This window comes from Scyliorhinus canicula, unplaced genomic scaffold (assembly GCF_902713615.1).
Source record: "Scyliorhinus canicula unplaced genomic scaffold, sScyCan1.1, whole genome shotgun sequence".
Taxonomy (NCBI): Eukaryota; Metazoa; Chordata; class Chondrichthyes; order Carcharhiniformes; family Scyliorhinidae; genus Scyliorhinus; species Scyliorhinus canicula.
In genome coordinates, this window is record NW_024055500.1 from 4,580,839 (window position 1) to 4,602,510 (window position 21,672).

General features: G+C 54.7%; 1 protein-coding gene across 1 annotated transcript; it reads left to right on the forward strand.

Annotated features, from left to right (window-relative positions):
- Positions 1-5,809: 5,809 nt before the first annotated feature.
- LOC119960429 (zinc finger protein 239-like) lies at positions 5,810-21,129 on the forward strand. Its single transcript, XM_038788150.1, has 3 exons — positions 5,810-5,890; positions 11,942-13,209; positions 20,546-21,129. The coding sequence occupies exon 2, from the start codon at positions 11,953-11,955 to the stop codon at positions 13,099-13,101; it is 1,149 nt and encodes a 382-aa protein (XP_038644078.1). The 5' UTR covers positions 5,810-5,890; positions 11,942-11,952; the 3' UTR covers positions 13,102-13,209; positions 20,546-21,129.
- Positions 21,130-21,672: the final 543 nt, after the last annotated feature.

Here is a 21,672-nt window from a genome sequence, read left to right on the forward strand (position 1 = left end):
AAAACCACGCTGGCTCTTCCTAATCCGCCCACATTTGCACATGTCGCGACTGCTAAGTCTCTCCCGAATAATTCTTCCAAAAGCTTGCCCACGAATAATTTAAGCTGACTTGTCTGAAATTGATGGGTTTAGCCTTTAAACTTTTTTTTTGAGGGGGGGGGGGGAACATGGGCGTGACACTTGCAATTCTCCCATCCTCTGGTACGTCCCGCCAGTCGAGAGCAGAATCATGGCCAGTTTCGTTGCTCTGTTTCGGTCCCAGCAGTATCTCTAATACTGTGGCTATTTCTGTTTATCTTCGTGAACCACTTATATCGATCAAATGACCACACAACCAGTTAGTTAGTTCAAAAGATGGTTTACTTACAGACACGAGAGTTACCTTAACATGCAAACACAATATCTACTGCGAGTTAAATTACACCTCCCAGCTACAATAGCCTATACTAAACTTCAGGGTGACCGGCACTGTGCAAATGGATAAGGCCTTTATCTGGATTTCACTTAGCTGGTTCGAAGAAAGTGGGCGCGATTCTCCACTCCCCACGCCACGTGGGAGAATTGTGGGAGGGCCCCCCGATTGTGGGAGGGCACCCCCAGCGATTCTCCCCCCCCCCCCCCGCTCGGAAGAATCGGCGCTCGCCATATTTCACGGGTAACGGCGATTCTCCGACCCGGGTGGGCCGAGCGGCCTGCCGTTCACGGCCGTTTCAACACGGCGGCAACCACACCTGGTCGTTGCCGTCGTGGAAACAGCGAGATATGCCCGTTTGGGGCTTGCTGGGGGGAGCACGGGGCTCAGAGCACCACGACTGTGCTCGGGAGGGGACAGGCCCGCGATCGGTGCCCACCGATCGTCGGGCCGGCGTCCCAATCGGACGCACTCTTTCCCCTCCGCCGCCCCGCAAGATCAAGCTGCCACGTCCTGCGGGGCGGCTGAGGGGAAAGACGGCCGCGCATGCGCAACGTCAGCCGCGCATGCGCAGGTTGGAACTGGCTAATCTGCGCATGCGCAGCTGACATCACATTGGCGCCGCCGTCGCGTCACTCGTGGCGCGCTGCCCGGCAGCCGCGAGTTACGGAGCGCCGCTCCTAGCCCCGCCGGGAGGGGAGAATAGGGGGCGAGGAGCGGCCTCCGAGGCCGTCGTGAGACTCGGCCGAGTTCACGACGGCCCTCCCGACTTCGGGCAGGAGCGGAGAATTCCGCCCAGTAGCTTTATCTCTGCTGGGCTCATCTGTCAGGTGAACTTGAACTTTGCTGGCTGTTCCTGCTGCAATTGGGTTGGCACAGGGCGGATCCAAAAGAGACAGAACACATGGCCGTGTCCTCTTTTATCCCTCCAGGATTTTGCAATCTTTGGGGCGGTCCTTAACCTTGGACACAATACTTTGACAGGACTCTGATCGCTCTCTTCAATTTCCACCAATAAAGGGGCCTTGGTAGCTGGGCGGGTCCTTAGCGGTCATTGACCGCTTTCTGAGTAAAGGGGAGTGGCGCCGATCAATCTGTGGCTGTACCGGTTGCTTGATTGGATTCCTATTGTCCTTGGAAAATGGGCCATTAAAGTGCAAATGAGCGGGGGTTTCAATCAGGTTTGGTTACCTGTGTGTTAGAAACACATACGCTGTATATCTGTCTGTGCTGAGTTGGCCATAATTCCCATGGTCCTTTGCAGGCGGCCTTCTTAGATGGCTACACCCAGTAGTTTCAATTCTCATATTCTTCAATATCCTTGGCTGCCTTTGATGTGGTCCAGGTTCCCTTTAAGTACCGACAAGTCTTTGGGGCAGCACGGTAGCATGGTGGTTAGCATAAATGCTTCACAGCTCCAGGGTCCCAGGTTCGATTCCCGGCTGGGTCACTGTCTGTGTGGAGTTTGCACGTCCTCCCCGTGTGTGCGTGGGTTTCCTCCGGGTGCTCCGGTTTCCTCCCACAGTCCAAAGATGTGCGGGTTAGGTGGATTGGCCGTGATAAATTGTCCGTAGTGTCCTAATAAAAGTAAGGTTAAGTGGGGGGTTGTTGGGTTACGGGTATAGGGTGGATACGTGGGTTTGAGTAGGGTGATCATGGCTCGGCACAACATCAAGGGCCGAAGGGCCTGTTCTGTGCTGAACTGTTCTATGTCTATGTCTATTCAGCAATTACTTCCCAGCCCCAGACTTATGCGATCCAGCTCACAACGAATAAAAAAAGATTATAAATTTAAGTGCAAACACTTAAACCGCTCCAGTTCGTCACAGTCTCGTCGTCTAAATAGTGAAGAAAGATTATGAATCGCGGAGGTCCCAGTACTGACCCCTTGCAGTGCTTCATCTGTGACAGCCCTCCAACTGAACCCTGGAAACTCTGACCATTTGAGCCATCCTCGATGTGCCTCCTGCCTGCGGAGTCAGACTGCGGGTCTCCAGTTCCACTCCAGCAATCCTGGCCATCTACGGGGCACAAAAGCTCCCATTTCTCTCTCTCGCCAGACCTGCTTCCATCCTTGTTTCGATTTCCAACGCCCGCCGTAATCCGCTCTGCGTTGACGGACTGTAGATCTCTCTTTGCCAGCCTCTCCCCCTCCCTCACCGTTACCTCTTGGCATCGATCTATGGCCCGAGCACCCCCACCACCCCCCCACCCCCCGCCACTCCACCACCCGACTCCCATTTCACATCTCCACGCTGCCACCATGTGACGTCATCCAAAAGCACAGTGTTAAATCTGCGCAGGGATTGGCCACGCCTCTCCTCTCGATTCCTTCTCTCTATTCCTCTGACTTTCCAGGCCCGCACCAGCAGAAATTCCCTCCCAATTAAATATCGGGAGGGCGGACGCCGCACGTATCCCGCGCTCCCATATTCCACTGCGAGCGCCAATGAAGACGCAAGGAAGCACTTGCCGCAAAGCTCAGTTTGCTGATTCGACAGAGGCGGGGAGCAAGTCGTGGGGCTCATCCTGAAGATTACAGGTCACATACGCGACTCAGCGATCCGTTGCTGCGTCCACTGGGGCTCAGCGATCCGTTACTGGGTCCACTGGGGCTCTGTGATCAGCTCATGAACAGATGGGCTGCTACATCCCTACATCCCCATCCTATCTCTGTAACCTCCTCCAGCCCCAACAACCCTCCTTATCTCTGTAACCTCCTCCAGACCCTACAACCCTCCCTATCTCTGTAACCTCCTCCAGCCCCTACAACCCTCCCTATCTCTGTAACCTCCTCCAGCCCCAACAACCCTCCCTATCTCTGTAACCTCCTCCAGCCCCCTACACCCCTCCCTATCTCTGTAACCTCCTCTAGCCACGACAACCCTCCCTATCTCTGTAACTTCCTCCAGCCCCTACAGCACCCCATCTCTGTAACCTCCTCCAGCCCCCACAACCCTATCTCTGTAACGTCCTCCAGCCCCCTACACCCCTCCCTATCTCTGTAACCTCCTCCAGTCCCTACAACCCTGCCTCTCTCTCTCTGTAGCCTCCTCCAGCCCCAACAACCCTCCTTATCTCTGTAACCTCCTCCAGCCCGACAACCCTCCATATCTCTGTAACCTCCTCCAGCCACGACAACCCTCCCTATCTCTGTAACCTCCTCCAGACCCTACTACACTACCTCTCTCTCTGTAACCTCCTCCAGACCCTACAACCCTCCCTATCTCTGCAACTTCCTCCAGCCCCTACAGCACCCCATCTCTGTAACCTCCTCCAGCCCCTACACCCCTCCCTATCTCTGTAACCTCCTCCAGCCCCTACAAGCCTGCCTCTCTCTGTAACCTTCTCCAGCCCCTACACCCCTCCCTATCTCTGTAACCTCCTCCAGCCCCTACAACCCTGCCTCACTCTGTAACCTTCTCCAGCCCCTACACCCCTCCCTATCTCTGTAACCTCCTCCAGCCCCTACAGCACCCCATCTCTGTAACCTCCTCCAGCCCCTACACCCCTCCCTATCTCTGTAACCTCCTCCAGTCCCTACAACCCTGCCTCTCTCTGTAACCTCCTCCAGCCTCCTACAACCCTCCCTATCTGTAACCTCCTCCAGCCCCCACTACCCTAGCTCTGTAACCTCCTAAATAAATAAATAACCACGTATTGTCACGAGTAGGCTTCAAATGAAGTTACTGTGAAAAGCCCCTAGTCGCCACATTCCGGCGCCTGTTCGGGGAGGCCGGTACGGGAATTGAACCCGCGCTGCTGGCCTTGTTCTGCATTACAAGCCAGCTGTTTAGCCCACTGTGCTAAACTAGCTCCTGGTACCTGGGTCGGGGGAAGGGCTGCTAAGGGAGGCCCTGCTGAGCAGGCTGTTAGGTGTCTACAACTGGCCTATATTGAAGAAGGTACTCAAGGTAGATCATCAGCTAAACTCCATGATGCCTCACAATTCGTTACACTATTTCACTTTGGGTCAAACAATGACAGTGGGTATATAGAAAATAATATGCATATAGTTAGACATATACATTGCTGCTTTCTCTGAACTGGGCTCACTCCAACGCCACTCTCCCGTATTCCACTCTCCGTAAACTTCGCTTCCTCCGGAACTCCGCTGCCACCATGTGCTATCTCCCGACAAGTGCTGCTCCCTCGTCAGACACCCAACTCTCTGCCAGTTACTGCTGTGACTGACTGGCTGAGATATTGGGTGGTGTGGATCGGTAGGTTACTCAGCGCTCCAGGTTGCCGGTTGCGGACAACACGTATCCGGAAGGAGCAAGTCAGGAAAGGGGAGATTGTTCACTCTCTCCGTGTGTAAAACATTCACTCAGCTGTCCCACTGATGGGGATTCCTGAAGGTTCGGGGCAGTAAGAGATGTCAAAGGTACAGCATGAGGTTAGATACAGAGTAAAGCTCCCTCTACACTGTCCCCATCAAACACTCCCAGGGCAGGTACAGCACGGGGTTAGATACAGAGTAAAGCTCCCTCTACACTGTCCCCATCAAACACTCCCAGGACAGGTACAGCACGGGGTTAGATACAGAGTAAAGCTCCCTCTATACTGTCCCCATCAAACACTCCCAGGACAGGTACAGCACGGGGTTAGATACAGAGTAAAGCTCCCTCTACACTGTCCCCATCAAACACTCCCAGGACAGGTACAGCACGGGGTTAGATATAGAGTAAAGCTCCCTCTACACTGTCCCCATCAAACACTCCCAGGACAGGTACAGCACGGGGTTAGATAGAGAGTAAAGCTCCCTCTACACTGTCCCCATCAAACACTCCCAGGACAGGTACAGCACGGGGTTAGATACAGAGTAAAGCTCCCTCTACACTGTCCCCATCAAACACTCCCAGGACAGGTACAGCACGGGGTTAGATACAGAGTAAAGCTCCCTCTACACTGTCCCCATCAAACACTCCCAGGACAGGTACAGCACCGGGTTAGATACAGAGTAAAGCTCCCTCTACACTGTCCCCATCAAACACTCCCAGGACAGGTACAGCACGGGGTTAGATACAGAGTAACGCTCCCTCTACACTGTCCCCATCAAACACTCCCAGGACAGGTACAGCACGGGGTTAGATACAGAGTAACGCTCCCTCTACACTGTCCCCTTCAAACACTCCCAGGGCACTACGTCACGGCGGAGTGGGGGGGGGGGGGGGGTTTGATACACATTTAAACTGATACAGTCTGAGGGGCAGCCGCAGCGCGGATTGGCCAGGACGTGGCCACCCATTGTCTCTCGGCCGGCCAATCAGAGACAATGGGAGTGGGCGGGTCCACAGTTTGTCGCGGCGCAGCCTCTAATTGGTTGGAGGACCGTCGCGGCAGAGCGGTCCTCCCGATGACGCCCCAGCCCCCTCCTGCGAGCGCCGCCGCCGGTTGGCCCAGCGGCGCTGTCAATCACGCGTTGCCCCGGGAGGCGGGGAGGCAGCGGCCCGTTCACTGCGGCGGAGAAGCTGGGTGAGTGTCTTTCAGGGGTGCGCACCCCTAAACTCCTTCTCCCCTTCCCCCCCCCCCTTCTGATGAGTCATTGTTGGGGTGCACGCGAGCGCACCTGCCCCGGGGGGCGGGGCCGGCTGGGCCATTGTTGTTGTCGCGCGAGCCCGGCCACCTGGCGCTGGCCCTTCCAGCCAGGGAGGCCATTCAGCCCCTCAGCCCTGCTGCCCCCCTCAATCACATTCTAGCCCATCTGAGGCCCCCGGAGCCCCCAAAGGGGGCAGAAAGCGTGGGGTTCTACCCGCCTTGCCCGCGCTGCCCACCCCAGCGCTCCCCGGTCCACCGCGGCATGCCAAGTGCCCGTCCCAACGCTTCCCATTCGTTGCGGGAGCTTCCGCCCCTCTCCGGCCGGAATTCCGCATTCCCGCCGGCCTCCAGGTGAAAAGAAAAGGTGTTCGTAGAATTTGCAGTGCAGAAGGCGGCCACTCGGCCCATCGAGTCTGAACCGGCTCTTGGAAAGAGCACCCTACCCACGGCTCCGCCCTATCTCCACAACCCAGTAACCCCACCCAACACTAAGGGCAATTTTGGATACTAAGGGCAATTTAGCATGGCCAATCCACCTAACCTGCTCATTTTCAGACTGTGGGGGGAAACCGGAGCACCCGGAGGAAACCCACGCACACACGGGGAGAACGTGCAGACTCCGCACAGACAGTGACCCAGCCGGGAATCGAACCTGGTACCCTGGGTCGGTGAGGCAGCAGTGCTAACCACTATGCTACCGTCTGCCTTTCGTCAAACCCCCTTCCCCCCTTTCCTCTCAATCCCGTACCACTCCCTTACCTCAAGTACCATGGGGCTGGTTTAGCACACTGGGCTAAATCGTTGGCTTTGAAAGCAGACCAAGGCAGGCCAGCAGCACGGTTCGATTCCCGTACCGGCCTCCCCGAACAGGCGCCGGAATGTGGCGACTAGGGGCTTTTCACAGTCACTTCATTTGAAGCCTACTCATGACAATAAGCTATTTTCATTTTCAAATACGGGGATCTGTACTCGATGGAGTTTAGAAGGATGAACAATCTGCCATGTGGGACATGGTCAAATGCCTTTCTAAAGTCCATGTATGCCACATGTACTGTGCTACCCTTATCGATCCTCCTTGTCACTTCCTCAAAGAATTTGATCAAATTTGTAATGCTTGACCTTCCAGTAACAAAGTTATCCCTGACTTCTGAGGCTGTATAAGGCTCTGGTCAGACCCCATTTGGAGTATTGTGAGCAGTTTTGGGCCCCGTATCTAAGGAAGGACGTGCTGGGGCCTTGGAAAGGGTCCAGAGGGAGGTTCACAAGAACGATCCCTGGAATGAAGAGCTTGTCGTATGAGGAACGGTTGAGGGCTCTGGGTCTGTACTCGTTGGGAGTTTAGAAGGATGAGGGGGGAGATCTTATTGAAACTTCCAGGATACTGCGAGGCCTGGATAGAGTGGACGTGGTGAGGATGTTTCCCACTTGTAGGAAAAACTAGAAGCAGAGGATTCACCATCTCAGACTGAAGGGATGATCCTTTCAAACAGAGATGAAGAGGAATTTCTTCAGCCAGAGGGTGGTGAATCTGTGGAACTCTTTGCCGCAGGAGGCTGTGGAGGCCAAATCACTGAGTGTCTTTAAGACAGAGATAGATAGGTTCTTGATCAATAAGGGGATCAGGGGTTATGGGGAGAAGGCAGGAGAATGGGGATGAGAAAAATATCAGCCATGATTGAATGGCGGAGCAGACTCGATGGGCCGAGTGGCCTAATTCTGCTCCTATGGCTTATGGTCTGAAATCTGCGACTCGCTGGATTTCTCTGAGATCTGCCGATATATCTGCCCTTCCGTCTCTCCCTGACTGGGGATCTCCGGTGCACTCCTAGTAACGCAATTGGCCCCTTTTTGCTTTTATCTTCTACCCATACAGCCTCAGTTGAGGAGCCAGTGGTTAGCACTGCTGCTTCACAGCTCCAGGGTCCCAGGTTCGATTCCCGGCTGGGTCACTATCTGTGCGGAGTCTGCACGTCCTCCCCGTGTGTGCGTGGGTTTCCTCCGGGTGCTCCGGTTTCCTCCCACAAATCCCGAAAGACGAGCTTGTTGGGTGAATTGGACAGTCTGAATTCTCCCTCTGTGTACCCGAACAGGTGCTGGAGTGTGGCGACTAGGGGCTTTGCACAGTCACTTCATTGCGGTGTTAATGTAAGCCTACTTGTGACACTAAAGATTATGTAGAGCGGACCGCAAAAATCCCTCTGCTGTCTTCATTCTGTCTTATCCCCATATTGGAGAAAATGGCGGAACAGGCTCTAAGGCCTCCTCCTGCTCCTATCTTCTATGTATCTGCGTATACCCCTCGATCCCCTCACTGATTAACAATCTGTCTCTCTCGGCCTTGAACATACTCAACGACCCGGCCTCTACAACGCTCTGCGGTAATGAATTCCACAGATTCACTCCCCTCTGAGAGAAGAAATTCCTCCTCATCCTCGTCTGAAATGGGTGACTCCTTACTCTGAGATTCTACCATCTGGTCTAAGCTCTCCCACGCGGGGAAACACCCTCTCAGCATTGACCCTGTCAAACCCCCTGAGAATCCGATACGTCTGAATCAGGTCCCCTCTCATTCTTCTAAACTCCGTTGAGTAACAGACCCGACCTACTCAACCTCTCCTCATGAGAAAATCCCTCCCTATCCGGGGTCAACCTTCTCTGGGCGGCCTCCATCGCCAGTACATCTTTCCTTCGATTATGGGACCAGAACTGTTCACGGTATTCCAGGTGGGGTCTAACTCATGCCCTGTGTAGATTCAGCAACACGTCCCTATTCTTACACTCCATTCCGTCTGAAATGAAGACCAGCATCTGACAGTGAGACGCTGACCCGGAATATTGTGCCCAGTTCTGGTCGCCTCATTATAGGAAGAATGTGGATGCTTTGGAGAGGGTGCGGAGGAGATTTACCAGGATGCTGCCTGGACTGGAGGGCATGTCTTGTGATGAAAGGGTGAGGGAGCTGGGGATTTTCTCACTGGAGCGAAGAAGAGGTGACTTGATAGAGGTGTACAAGGAGATGAGAGGCCTGGATAGAGTGGATAGCCAGAGACTTTTCCCCAGGGTGGAAAGGGCTGTCACGAGGGGACATCATTTTAAGGTGATTGGAGGAAGGTTAGAGGGCAGATGTCAGAGGTCGGTTCTTTACAGAGAGGGTGGGTGTGTGGAATGCACTGTCAGCAGAGGTGGTGGAGTCAGAGTCATTCGGGACATTTAAGCGACTCTTAGACAGGCACATGGACAGCAGTAACTTGAAGAGGTGTAAGGTTAGGTTGATCTTAGATGGAGGGTGAAGGGTTGGCACAACATCGTGGGCCGAAGGGCCTGCACTTTGCTGTACTGTCCTATGTTCTAACATTCACACTTCCCTTCCCAGTGACCTGCTGAACTGGCACGCTGGCTTTTTGTGATTTATACACGAGGACCCCCAGATCCCTCGCGACTTTCTGCATCCTGTCTCCATTTAAACACCAGGGGCTGGTTTAGCACACTGGGCTAAATCGCTGGCTTTGAAAGCAGACCAAGGCAGGCCAGCAGCACGGTTCAATTCCCGTCCCAGCCTCCCCAAAGATCTAACTCAAGAGCAGACTATATGGTCAATGGAAGAGTCCTGGGGAAAATTGATGTGCAGAGAGATCTGGGAGTTCAGGTCCATTGTACTCTGAAGGTGGCAACGCAGATTGATAGAGTGGTCAAGAAGGCATACAGCATGCTTGCCTTCATCGGACGGGGTATTGAGTACAAGAGTCGGCAGGTCATGTTACAGTTGTATAGGACTTTGGTTAGGCCACATTTGGAATACTGCGTGCAGTTCTGGTCGCCACATTACCAGAAGGATGTGGATGCCTTGGAGAGGGTGCAGAGGAGGTTCACCAGGATGTTGCCTGGTATGGAAGGTGCTAGCTATGAAGAAAGGTTGAGTAGATAAGGATTGTTTTCATTGGAAAGACGGAGGTTGAGGGGGGACCTGATTGAGGTCTACAAAATTATGAGAGGTATGGACAGGGTGGATAGCAACAAGCTTTTCCCAAGAGTGGGGGTGTCAGTTACAAGGGGTCACGATTTCAAGGTGAGGGGGGAAAAGTTTAAGGGAGATGTGCGTGGAAAGTTTTTTACGCAGAGGGTGGTGGGTGCCTGGAACGCTTTGCCAGTGGAGGTGGTAGAGGCGGGCACGATAGCATCATTTAAGATGCATCTAGACAGATATATGAGTGGGTGGGGAACAGAGAGAAGTAGATCCTTGGAAAATAGGCGACAGGTTTAGATAAAGGATCTGGATCGGCGCAGGCTGGGAGGGCCGAAGGGCCTGTTCCTGTGCTGTAATTTTTTTTGTTCTTTGTTGTTTGAACAGGCGCCGGAATGTGGTGACTAGGGGCTTTTCACAGTAACTTAATTTGAAGCCTACTTTTGACAATAAGCAATTTTCATTTCATTTTCATTTCAAATAATACTCAGCTCCTTTATTCACCCGACCAAAGTCACTAACTTCACATTTTCCTCCATTATATTCCATCTGCTCACTCACCCCAAACTTGGTCATGGGACATTTACTTGTCTGAGTCATTGATATATGTTGTGAATAATTGTGGCCCCAGCATTGATCCCTGTGGAGCTCCACGAGTTACAGCTTGCCACCCTGAAATTGCCCCTCTTATCCCAACTCTCTGTCCTCTATCTGTGCTAACACACTGACCCCAACACCATGGCCTCTTATTAAGTAGCCTTTTGTATGTCACCCTCTCAAACGCTTTTTGGAACTCCAAGTATATTACATCTACTGGTTTCCCTTTATCTATCCCCCTCAGAGTACTCTAATAAATATGCCAGGCGCGATTTCCCCTCCATTTAACCTCAGCTCGATTATATTGTGTAGGGAATATACAGTGAATGGTAGAACCCTCAAGAGTATTGACAGTCAGAGAGATCTTGGTGTACAGGTCCACAGGTCACTGAAAGGGGCGACACAGGTGGAGAAGGTAGTCAAGAAGGCATACGGCATGCTTGCCTTCATTGGCCGGGGCATTGAGTATAAGAATTGGCAAGTCATGTTGCAGCTGTATAGAACCTTAGTTAGGCCACACTTGGAGTATAGTGTTCAATTCTGGTCGCCACACTACCAGAAGGATGTGGGGGCTTTAGAGAGGGTGCAGAAGAGATTTACCAGGATGTTGCCTGGTATGGAGGGCATTAGCTATGAGGAACAGTTGAATAAACTCGGTTTGTTCTCACTGGAACGACGGAGGTTGAGGGGCGACCTGATAGAGGTCTACAAAATTATGAGGGGCGTAGACAGAGTGGATAGTCAGAGACTTTTCCCCAGGGTAGAGGGGTCAATTACTAGGGGGCATAGGTTTAAGGTGCGAGGGGCAAGGTTTAGAGGAGATGTACGAGGTAGGTTTTTTACACAGAGAGTAGTGGGTGCCTGAAACTCGCTGCCGGAGGAGGTGGTGGAAGCAGGGACGATAGTGACGTTTAAGGGGCATCTTGACAAATACATGAATAGGATGGGAATAGAGGGATACGGACCCAGGAAGTGTAGATTTTAGTTTAGACGGGCAGCATGGTCGGCACAGGCTTGGAGGGCCGAAGGGCCTGTTCCTGTGCTGTACTTGAATCTGTGCACATCTTTGAGAATGGACTCTCACTATTTTCCCCGTTGTTAAGCTCACCGACCTATAGGGGGGGGCGGGGTCTCTGCTGGAGGGTGGGGTCAGGGCCGAGGGGGTCATTGTTGGAACGCGAGGGCTCTCGACATGGAGCGAGGGGGTCAGTCACGGTTTGGGACGACGTCAACCGTGGTCAATCGGAGGAGACCATTTGGCCCCTCGCCTGCCTGCTAGCCACTTTGAGAAAACCTCTGATTGGCTTCCCCCGCCCCCCATTGTGCGCCCCCCCGCCCCCCGCTTACCCAAACCCGTGAACTCTCCACCTTGTAACTCCTTCCCCCCCTCCCTTATGTTTTGTTCCGATTTTTTTTCTTGTCCGTCACAGGCAACTCCGGGATGGCGGACACTCCGCAGACGGGACGCGCGGCGGAGATGGAGGATCCGGCGGGGAAGCCCGAGGCGCCGGCAGGACGGAGCGCCGATTCCTGCGGAAGAGGAGGTGGAGGAGGCAAGGCCTACACGTGCCCGGTCTGCGGCCGCAGCTTCACCCAGTCGTCCAACCTGTCGCGGCACAAGAGGAGCCACGGCGCCGAGCGGCCCTGCCCGTGTGCCGTCTGCGGCAAGGGCTTCCTGTACCCGTCGCAGCTGAAGATCCACATGCTGGGCCACAGCGGCGAGAAGCCCCACGTCTGCCCGCGCTGCGGCAAAGCCTTCGCCCGCCTGTCGGGCCTCCTCACCCATCAGTGGGTCCACACCGGCGAGCGGCCCTACACCTGTTCCGACTGCGGCAACGGCTTCACCGACCCGTCCAGCCTGAGCGTCCACCAGCGGGGCCACAGCGGCGAGCGGCCCTACGTCTGTGCAGAGTGCGGAAAGGCCTTTGCCCACTCCTCCACCCTCCTGGCCCACCAGCGGGTCCACACGGGCGAGCGGCCCTACGTCTGCCCCGACTGCGGCAAGGGCTTCACCCAGTCCTCGGTGCTGGTTGCTCACCGCCGGCTCCACAGCGACGAGCGGCCCTACGTCTGCGCCATGTGCGGCCGCGCCTTCACCCAGTCCTCCTCGCTGCTCACCCACCAGCGGGTGCACACGGACGAGCGCCCCTTCGCCTGCACGCTCTGCGGCAAGCGCTTCCGCTGGCTCTGTAACCTGCGCACGCACCGCCGCACCCACACGGGCGAGCGGCCCTTCGCCTGCGCGCTGTGCGGCAAGCGCTTCGTGGACTCGGGCAACCTGCAGGCCCACCGGCGCCTGCACAGCGGCGCCAAGGACTTTGCCTGCACGGTGTGCGGCAAGGCCTTCGTGCAGCAGGCCGCCCTCCTGGTGCATCACCGGGTACACACGGGCGAGAAGCCCTACATCTGCCCCACCTGCGGCCGGGGCTTTGCCCTGTCCTCCACCCTCGCCATCCACCAGCGCGTCCACACCGGCGAGCGGCCCTTCGTCTGCAACGTCTGCGGGAAGGGCTTCTCCCAGTCCTCTGCCCGCCTCAAACACCAGCGGGTCCACACTGCCGAGGGGGCGGCCCAGGAGCCTGCCTCCTGACCTTCCCCCCCCCCCCGTCCCCCACCCCAAATACAATATTTCCCCCCCCCCTTCCCTCCACCCTCCATGGCTTTCACTTGCTCCCTTGACCGCACAGACGAGCGGTAGGTGAGGCCTACGTAGCTAGGCTCGGGCGCATTGGGAGGAATAAAAAGTCATCTGGGGGGGGGGGGGGGGGGGATTGAGAGAGAAAGAGGTCGTTAAGGGGGTCTGCACGGAATGAAAAATGAGCTGAAAATCGCTTACTGTCGGCTTCAAATGAAGTTACTGTGAAAAGCCGCTAGTCGCCACTTTCCGGCGCCTGTTCGGGGAGGCTGTTACGGGAATCGAACCGTGCTGCTGGTCTGCTTTCGAAGCCAGCGGTTTAGCCCAGTGTGCTAAACCAGCCTCCCCGTGTGTGTGTGTGCGTGGGTTTCCTCCGGCTGCTCCGGTTTCCTCCCACAGTCCAAAGGCGGGCAGGTTGGGTGGATTGGCCGGGATAAATTAGTGTCCAAAAAAAGGATTGGCTGGGGTTCCGGGGGTAGGTTGGAGCTGTGGGGTTAAGCGGGGCGCTCTTTCCAAGGGCCGGTGCAGACTCGATGGGCCGAATGGCCTCCTTCTGCACTGTAAATTCTATGGCGGAAGGGGGTTTTCCAATAGGGTAGACCGCTTGTGTGTGTGTGTGGGGTGGGGGGGGGGGGGGGGGTGGAGACTCGAACTAGGGAACACTAAGAAACCCAGTTGGGTATTCAGCGGGAACATCTGTACCCAGTGAGTAGAGGGGTGGGTGGGGGAAATGTGGGACTCGCTCCCGGAAGGAGTGGAGAGTGTCGATATGTTTCAGGCAGGCAAACGCACGGTGTGGGGGGGGGGGGGGGGCATAGAAGGAAGGTGGGGGAACGGGCGGCTTTCATACCCAGAGAGAGGATGACACCCTGGGACCAGGCATTGTCAAAGAAACATGGTACCAGACCCTCCCAGATGTGTACCTTTCTTTTTTTTAGCGATCGTCCCACGCAGCTGTGTGTCACCAGCGAGGCCGGCGTTGAATGCCCACCCCCAAGTGCCCCCCCGCCAAGGTTCGGGGGGGGGGCGGTGTTAACATTGCTGTGACACCTCGCCCGGACTGGGTAAAGGCGGCAGATCTTCTCCCCTCAATTGGCGACCCCGGACGGACCATCTCCCCGACATTCCGCGGCAAGAGTTCTGAGGAAGACATTGAGCAATCGAAACTACCGTTCTCTGACTAAGCAATGGTGTGTGGGGTTGGGGGGGGGGGGGGTAGATATGGGTGATGTGGTAGATGTAATATATTTGGATCGACTTTCAGAAGGGGCGTTTAAATTGGTGGATGAGCCCCCCCCCCCGGGAGATCAGTGTGAGGGGGTGGATTTGGAGAGAAATTGTAAGGACGTGGCGCACTCCTTGGGTTTTCCGAGGGAGAGGGGCCGCGGAACCGGGAAACGGGTGGAGGTGGTAGAAACCTTATGGCGCAGCTGAAGGCCAATCCTCCCCACCCGCCTGTGCTGGCTGCTCTGACGCTGATGCAATTTGCCCCCTTCGGCCATGAATTTTCACAGTTCCGATATTCACCCGGATCTCTTTTCTTCTTTAACCCCTTTGAGGAAGGTTCTTCAGCAACCCCGCTGCGCGAGGCTCCCCTCGAAGATATCCATCAGCCGCCCTGAAGCTGTGAGGACGGTTCCGTGTTCAACGTTCCCGGGGGGGGGGGGGGGGGGGGGGGGGGGGGGGCCGTAGTCATGAAGGAACGGCAGACTTCGCGTTTCGCCGTGGACTCGACCTCAAAATGGAGACGGTGGGGGAAACGTACCTGTGTGAGAGACGAGGGGGGAACGTGAGCGTGCAAGGCGTTTCGTCGTCAGATTACACTAAAGTCGGTGGAGTTGTAGACAGTGCGGAAGGATGTTGCAGGTTACAGAGGGACATAGATAAGCTGCAGAGCTGGGCTGAGAGGTGGCAAATGGAGTTTAATGTGGAGAAGTGTGAGGTGATTCACTTTGGAAAGAATAACAGAAATGCGGAATATTTGGCTAATGGTAAAATTCTTGGTAGTGTGGATGAGCAGAGGGATCTCGGTGTCCATGTACATAGATCCCTGAAAGTTGCCACCCAGGTTGATAGGGTTGTGAAGAAGGCCTATGGTGTGTTGGCCTTTATTGGTAGAGGGATTGAGTTCCGGAGCCATGAGGTCATGTTGCAGTTGTACAAAACTCTAGTACGGCCGCATTTGGAGTATTGCGTACAGTTCTGGTCGCCTCATTATAGGAAGGACGTGGAAGCTTTGGAACGGGTGCAGAGGAGATTTACCAGGATGTTGCCTGGTATGGAGGGAAAATCTTATGAGGAAAGGCTGATGGACTTGAGGTTGTTTTCGTTAGAGAGAAGAAGGTTAAGAGGTGACTTAATAGAGGCATACAAAATGATCAGAGGGTTAGATAGGGTGGACAGCGAGAGCCTTCTCCCGCGGATGGAGGTGGCTAGCACGAGGGGACATAGCCTTAAATTGAGGGGTAATAGATATAGGACAGAGGTCAGAGGTGGGTTTTTCACGCAAAGAGTGGTGAGGCCGTGGAATGCCCTACCTGCAACAGTAGTGAACTCGCCAACATTGAGGGCATTTAAAAGTTTATTGGATAAGCATATGGATGATAAGGGCATAGTGTAGGTTAGATGGCCTTTAGATTTTTTCCATGTCGGTGCAACATCGAGGGCCGAAGGGCCTGTACTGCGCTGTATCGTTCTATGTTCTATGTACCCAGTCCCTGTTCAAGGAGAAGATTTGTATTTTTATACCGGACCGATTGATATGGCGGTACGTGCGTGGAGGAGGATGAGAGGCGACTTAATCGAGGTGTATAAGATGATGAGGGGGATAGATAGAGTGGACGTTCAGAGACTATTTCCTCGGGTGGATGTAGCTGTTACAAGGGGGCATAACTATAAGGTTCAGGGTGGGAGATATAGGAGGGATGTCCGAGGTAGGTTCTTTACTCAGAGAGTGGTTAGGGTGTGGAATGGACTGCCTGCTGTGATAGTGGAGTCGGACACTTTAGGAACTTTCAAGCGGTTATTGGATAGGCACATGGAGCACACCAGAATGACAGGGAGTGGGATAGCTTGATCTTGGTTTCGGACAAGGCTCGGCACAACATCGAGGGCCGAAGGGCCTGTTCTGTGCTGTGCTGTTCTGTGCGTGGGTTTTTAGAAATATCTTGTGGGACCTCGAGGAACGGTTTCGGAATCTTTTACCGGAACTTTCGATTTGAGGACGGACAAAAGGGCAGAGGGATAGATTTAGCACGGTTGATCTGTAAGATCTGCCGTCCACGGTGGAGCGATGGGAATCAATGGAATGCTCGAGAAGTGGTGGGGCGCAGAGATCACGGAGGGTTGGGAGAACGGAGCAGGTGACAAAGATAGGATGGTCGGGGGCTGGAGGAGGTTACTGAGATAGGGAGGGGGTGTAGGGGCTGGAGGAGGTTACAGAGATAGGGAGAGTTGTCGGGGGCTGGAGGAGGTTACAGAGATAGGGAGGGTTGTAGGGGCTGGAGGAGGTTACAGAGATAGGGAGGGTTGTCGGGGCTGGAGGCGGTTACAGAGATAGGGAGGGGTGTAGGGGCTGGAGGAGGATACAGAGATAGGGAGGGTTGCGGGGCTGGAGGAGGTTACAGAGATACGGAGGGAGTGTAGGGGCTGGAGGAGGTTACAGAGATAGGGAGGGTTGTCGGGGGCTGGAGGAGATTACAGAGATAGGGAGGGGGTGTAGGGGCTGGAGGAGGTTACAGAGATAGGGAGAGTTGTCGGGGGCTGGAGGAGGTTACAGAGATAGGGAGGGTTGTCGGGGGCTGGAGGAGGTTACAGAGATAGGGAGGGAGTGTAGGGGCTGGAGGAGGTTACAGAGATAGGGAGAGTTGTCGGGGGCTGGAGGAGGTTACAGAGATAGGGAGGGGTGTAGGGACTGGAGGAGGTTACAGAGATAGGGAGGGTTGTCGGGGCTGGAGGAAGTTGCAGAGATAGGGAGGGTTGTAGGGGCTGGAGGAGGTTACAGAGATAGGGAGGGTTGTAGGGGCTGGAGGAGGTTACAGAGATAGGGAGGGTTGTCGGGGCTGGAGGAAGTTGCAGAGATAGGGAGGGTTGTCAGGTTGGAGGAGGTTACAGAGATTGGGAGGGTTGTCGGGGCTGGAGGAAGTTGCAGAGATAGGGAGGGTTGTCGGGGCTGGAGGATGTTACACAGATAAAGAACAAAGAAAATTACAGCACAGGAACAGGCCCTTTGGCCCTCCCAGCCTGCGCTGATCCAGATCCTTTATCTAAACCTGTCTCCTAATTTCCAAGGTCTACTTCCGTCTGTTCCCGCCCATTCATATACCTGTCTAGATGCCTCTTAAATGATGCTATCGTGCCCGCCTCTACCACCTCCGCTGGTAAAGCGTTCCAGGCACCCACCACCCCCTGCGTAAAAAACTTTCCACGCACATCTCCCTTAAACTTTCCCCCTCTCACCTTGAAATCGTGACCCCTTGTAATTGACACCCCCACTCTTGGGAAAAGCTTGTTGCTATCCACCCTGTCCATACCTCTCATAATTTTGTAGACCTCAATCAGGTCCCCCCTCAACCTCCGTCGTTCCAACGAAAACAATCCTAATCTACTCAACCTTTCTTCATAGCTAGCACCCTCCATACCAGGCAACATCCTGGTGAACCTCCTCTGCACCCTCTCTAAAGCATCCACATCCTTCTGGTAATGTGGCGACCAGAACTGCACGCAGTATTCCAAATGTGGCCTAACCAAAGTCCTATACAACTGTAACATGACCTGCCGACTCTTGTACTCAATACCCCGTCCGATGAAGGCAAGTATGCTGTATGCCTTCTTGACCACTCTATCAACCTGCGTTGCCACCTTCAGGGTACAATGGACCTGAACTCCCAGATCTCTCTGTACATCAATTTTCCCCAAGACCCTTCCATTGACCATATAGTCCACTCTTCAATTTGATCTTCCAAAATGCATCACCTCGCATTTGCCTGGATTGAACAACATCTGCCATTTCTCTGCCTAACTCTCCAATCTACCTATATTTTGTTGTATTTTCTGACAGTCCTCCTCGCTATCTGCAACTCCACCAATCTTAGTATCATCTGCAAACTTGCTAATCAGACCACCTATACCTTCGTCCAGGTTATGTAGATCACAAACAGCAGTGGTCCGAGCACGGATCCCTGTGGAACACCACTAGTCACCCTTCTCCATTTTGAGACACTCCCTTCCACCACTACTCTCTGTCTCCTGTTGCCCAGCCAGTTCTTTATCCATCTAGCTAGTACACCCTGAACCCCATACGACTTCACTTTTTCCATCAACCTGCCATGGGAAGCCTTACCTAAAGTCCATGTATATGACATCTACAGCCCTTCCCTCATCAATTAACTGTCACTTCCTCAAAGATAGGGAGGGTTGTCGGGGCTGGAGGAGGTTACAGAAATAGGGAGGGTTGCTGGGGCTGGAGGAGGTTACAGAGATAGGGATGGTTGTCGGGGCTGGATGAGGTTACAGAGATAGGGAGGGGTGTAGGGGGCTGGAGGAAGTTACAGAGATAGGGAGGGTTGTCGGGGCTGGAGGAGGTTACAGAGATAGGGAGGGTTGTCGGGCTGGAGGAGGTTACAGAGATAGGGAGGGGTGTAGGGGGCTGGAGGCGGGTACAGAGATAGGGAGAGTTGTCGGGGCTGGAGGAGGTTACAGAGATAGGGAGGGTTGTCGGGGCTGGAGGAGGTTACAGAGATAGGGAGGGCTGGAGGAGGTTACAGAGATAGGGAGGGATGTAGGGGGCTGGAGGAGGTTACAGAGATAGGGAGGGGTGTAGGGGCTGGAGGAGGTTACAGAGATATGGAGGGTTGTAGGGGGCTGGAGGAGGTTACAGAGATAGGGACGGTTGTAGGGGCTGGAGAGGGTTACAGAGATAGGGTGGGTGGTAGCGGCTGCAGGAGGTTACAGAGATAGGGAGGGTTGTAGGGGGCTGGAGGAGGTCACAAAGATAGGGAGGGGCTGGAGGAGGTTAAAGATATAGGGAGGGTTATAGGGGGTCATAGTGTCAGAGGGTCATTATTGAGTGTCGAACTGTCAGAGGGTCACTGAGGGAGTGCCGCACTGTCAGAGGGTCAATACAGAGGGAGCGCCGCACTGTCAGGGTCAGTACTGAGGGAGTGCCGCACTGTCAGAGGGTCAGTACTGAGGGGGTGCCGCACTGTCAGAGGGTTAGTACTGAGGGAGTGCCGCACTGTCAGAGGGTCAGTACTGAGGGAGTGCTGCACTGTCAGAGGGTCAGTACTGAGGGAATGCCGCACTGTCAGAGGGTCAGTACTGAGGGAGTGCCGCACTGTCAGAGGTTCAGTACTGAGGGAGTGCCGCACTGTCAGAGGGTCAGTACTGAGGGTGTGCCGCACTGTCAGAGGGTCAGTACTGAGGGAGTGCTGCACTGTCAGAGGGTCAGTACTGAGGGAGTGCCGCACTGTCAGAGTGTCAGTACTGAGGGAGTGACGCACTGTCAGAGGGTCAGTACTGAGGGAGTGCTGCACTGTCAGAGGGTCAGTACTGAGGGAGTGCCGCACTGTTAGAGGGTCAGTACTGAGGGAGCGCCGCACTGTCAGAGGGTCAGTACTGAGGGAGTGCCGCACTGTCAGAGGGTCAGTACTGAGGGTGCTGCACTGTCAGAGGGTCAGTACTGAGGGAGTGCCGCACTGTCAAACTCTCAGTACTGAGGGAGTGCCGCACTGTCAGAGGGTCAGTACTGAGGGAATGCAGCACTGTCAGAGGGTCAGTACTGAGGGAGTGCCGCACTGTCAGAGGGTCAGTACTGAGGGAGTGCTGTACTGTCAGAGGGTCAGTACTGAGGGTGCTGCACTGTCAGAGGGTCAGTACTGAGGGAGTGCCGCACTGTCAGAGGGTCAGTACTGAGGGAGTGCCGCACTGTCAGAGGGTCAGTAGTGAGGGAGCACCGCTCTATCAGAGGGTCAGTACTGAGGGAGTGTCGCAGTCAGAGGGTCAGTACTGAGGGAGTGCTGCACTGTCAGAGGGTCAGTACTGAGGGAGTGCTGCACTGTCAGAGGGTCCGTACTGAGGGAGTGCCGCACTGTCAGAGGGTCAGTACTGAGGGAGTGCCGCACTGTCAGAGGGTCAGTACTGAGGGAGTGCCACACTGTCAGAGGGTCCGTACTGAGGGAGTGCCGCACTGTCAGAGGGTCAGTACTGAGGGAGTGCTGCACTGTCAGAGGGTCAGTACTGAGGGTGCTGCACTGTCAGAGGGTCCGTACTGAGGGAGTGCCGCACTGTCAGAGGGTCAGTACTGAGGGAGTGCTGCACTGTCAGAGGGTCCGTACTGAGGGAGTGCTGCACTGTCGATTTTCAGATGAGATTTTGAACCAAACTCCCTGTGTCATTCCAGTCGACTGCGATGGATCGCCGGGCACTATTTTGGAGCAGATCAGAATTCCCCAGTTTCCATCCCTCAACTGCCATAATAAAGTCTCAGACTGATTCCCTCCTGGCGTTCCGAAGCCTCGTGCAAATGAACGTTGTGCTTGCCACGTGGAAACATTTGAAAAGAGGGTGTGAAACCCTTTGGGGCACTGTGTTCGTGGCCAGCCGAGCCGTCGATAATCCTGTCTGTGCCGAATCTGTGAATCCAGTGTTGACGTCAGGATTAAGGCGAGGAATTCTCTGGATCGCTCGGTGCTGACACATCGACCACTCCAAGGTTGGAGGGCAGAGGTTACCGAGTTTTCGCAGCAGCCTGCGGTGTGGCCTGAGATTAACAGTGAGACGCGTACACACACACACACAGGGACTCTGTCCGGTAGAGAGAGGGACTGGTGGGAGTAGACAACGGAGAGAGAAAGAAAGAGTGGCTCCCAAACTCATGGTCACCTCCAAATGTCCAGGGGACGCGGGGGGGAAAGTAATATGGGTCTTTTGTAATCATTGTGACACACGTACTGGTACTTATTAAAGTGTACTGACCACCAAACAGTTTGGATCAGTTGCCTAATTGATTTCTACGATCCGGCTTCAGCAGACTGCAAGATTTGTCAGCGCCCAGAGAGGCCATTTGATTTGCCCTTCACTGCCAATCCCCAATTTAGTTCCAGTTGCGACACCCCGCCCATTCATGGTATTCCTCACAGGATTCCCGCATTGCAGAAGGTGGCCATCCGGCCCATCGAGTCTGCCCTGACCCTTTCAAAGAGCACTACACTCTGGCCCAACCCCTGTCCCTGTAAACCCACCTAACCTTTTGCACAAGGGGCAATTATTTATCCCAGCCAATCCACCTGACCGAGTAAAGTACAGCGCAAGTACAGAACAGGCCCTTCGGCCCTCCGACCATACTGCCCGTCTAAACAAAAATCTACACTCCCGGGGTCCGTATCCCTCTATTCCCATCCTGTTCATGTATTTGTCAAGATGCCCCTTAAACGTCACTGTCAACCCGGCTTCCACCACCTCCTCCGGCAGCGAGTTCCAGGCGGTGCACGTCTTTCGACGATGGGAGGAAGCCGGAGCACGCGGAGG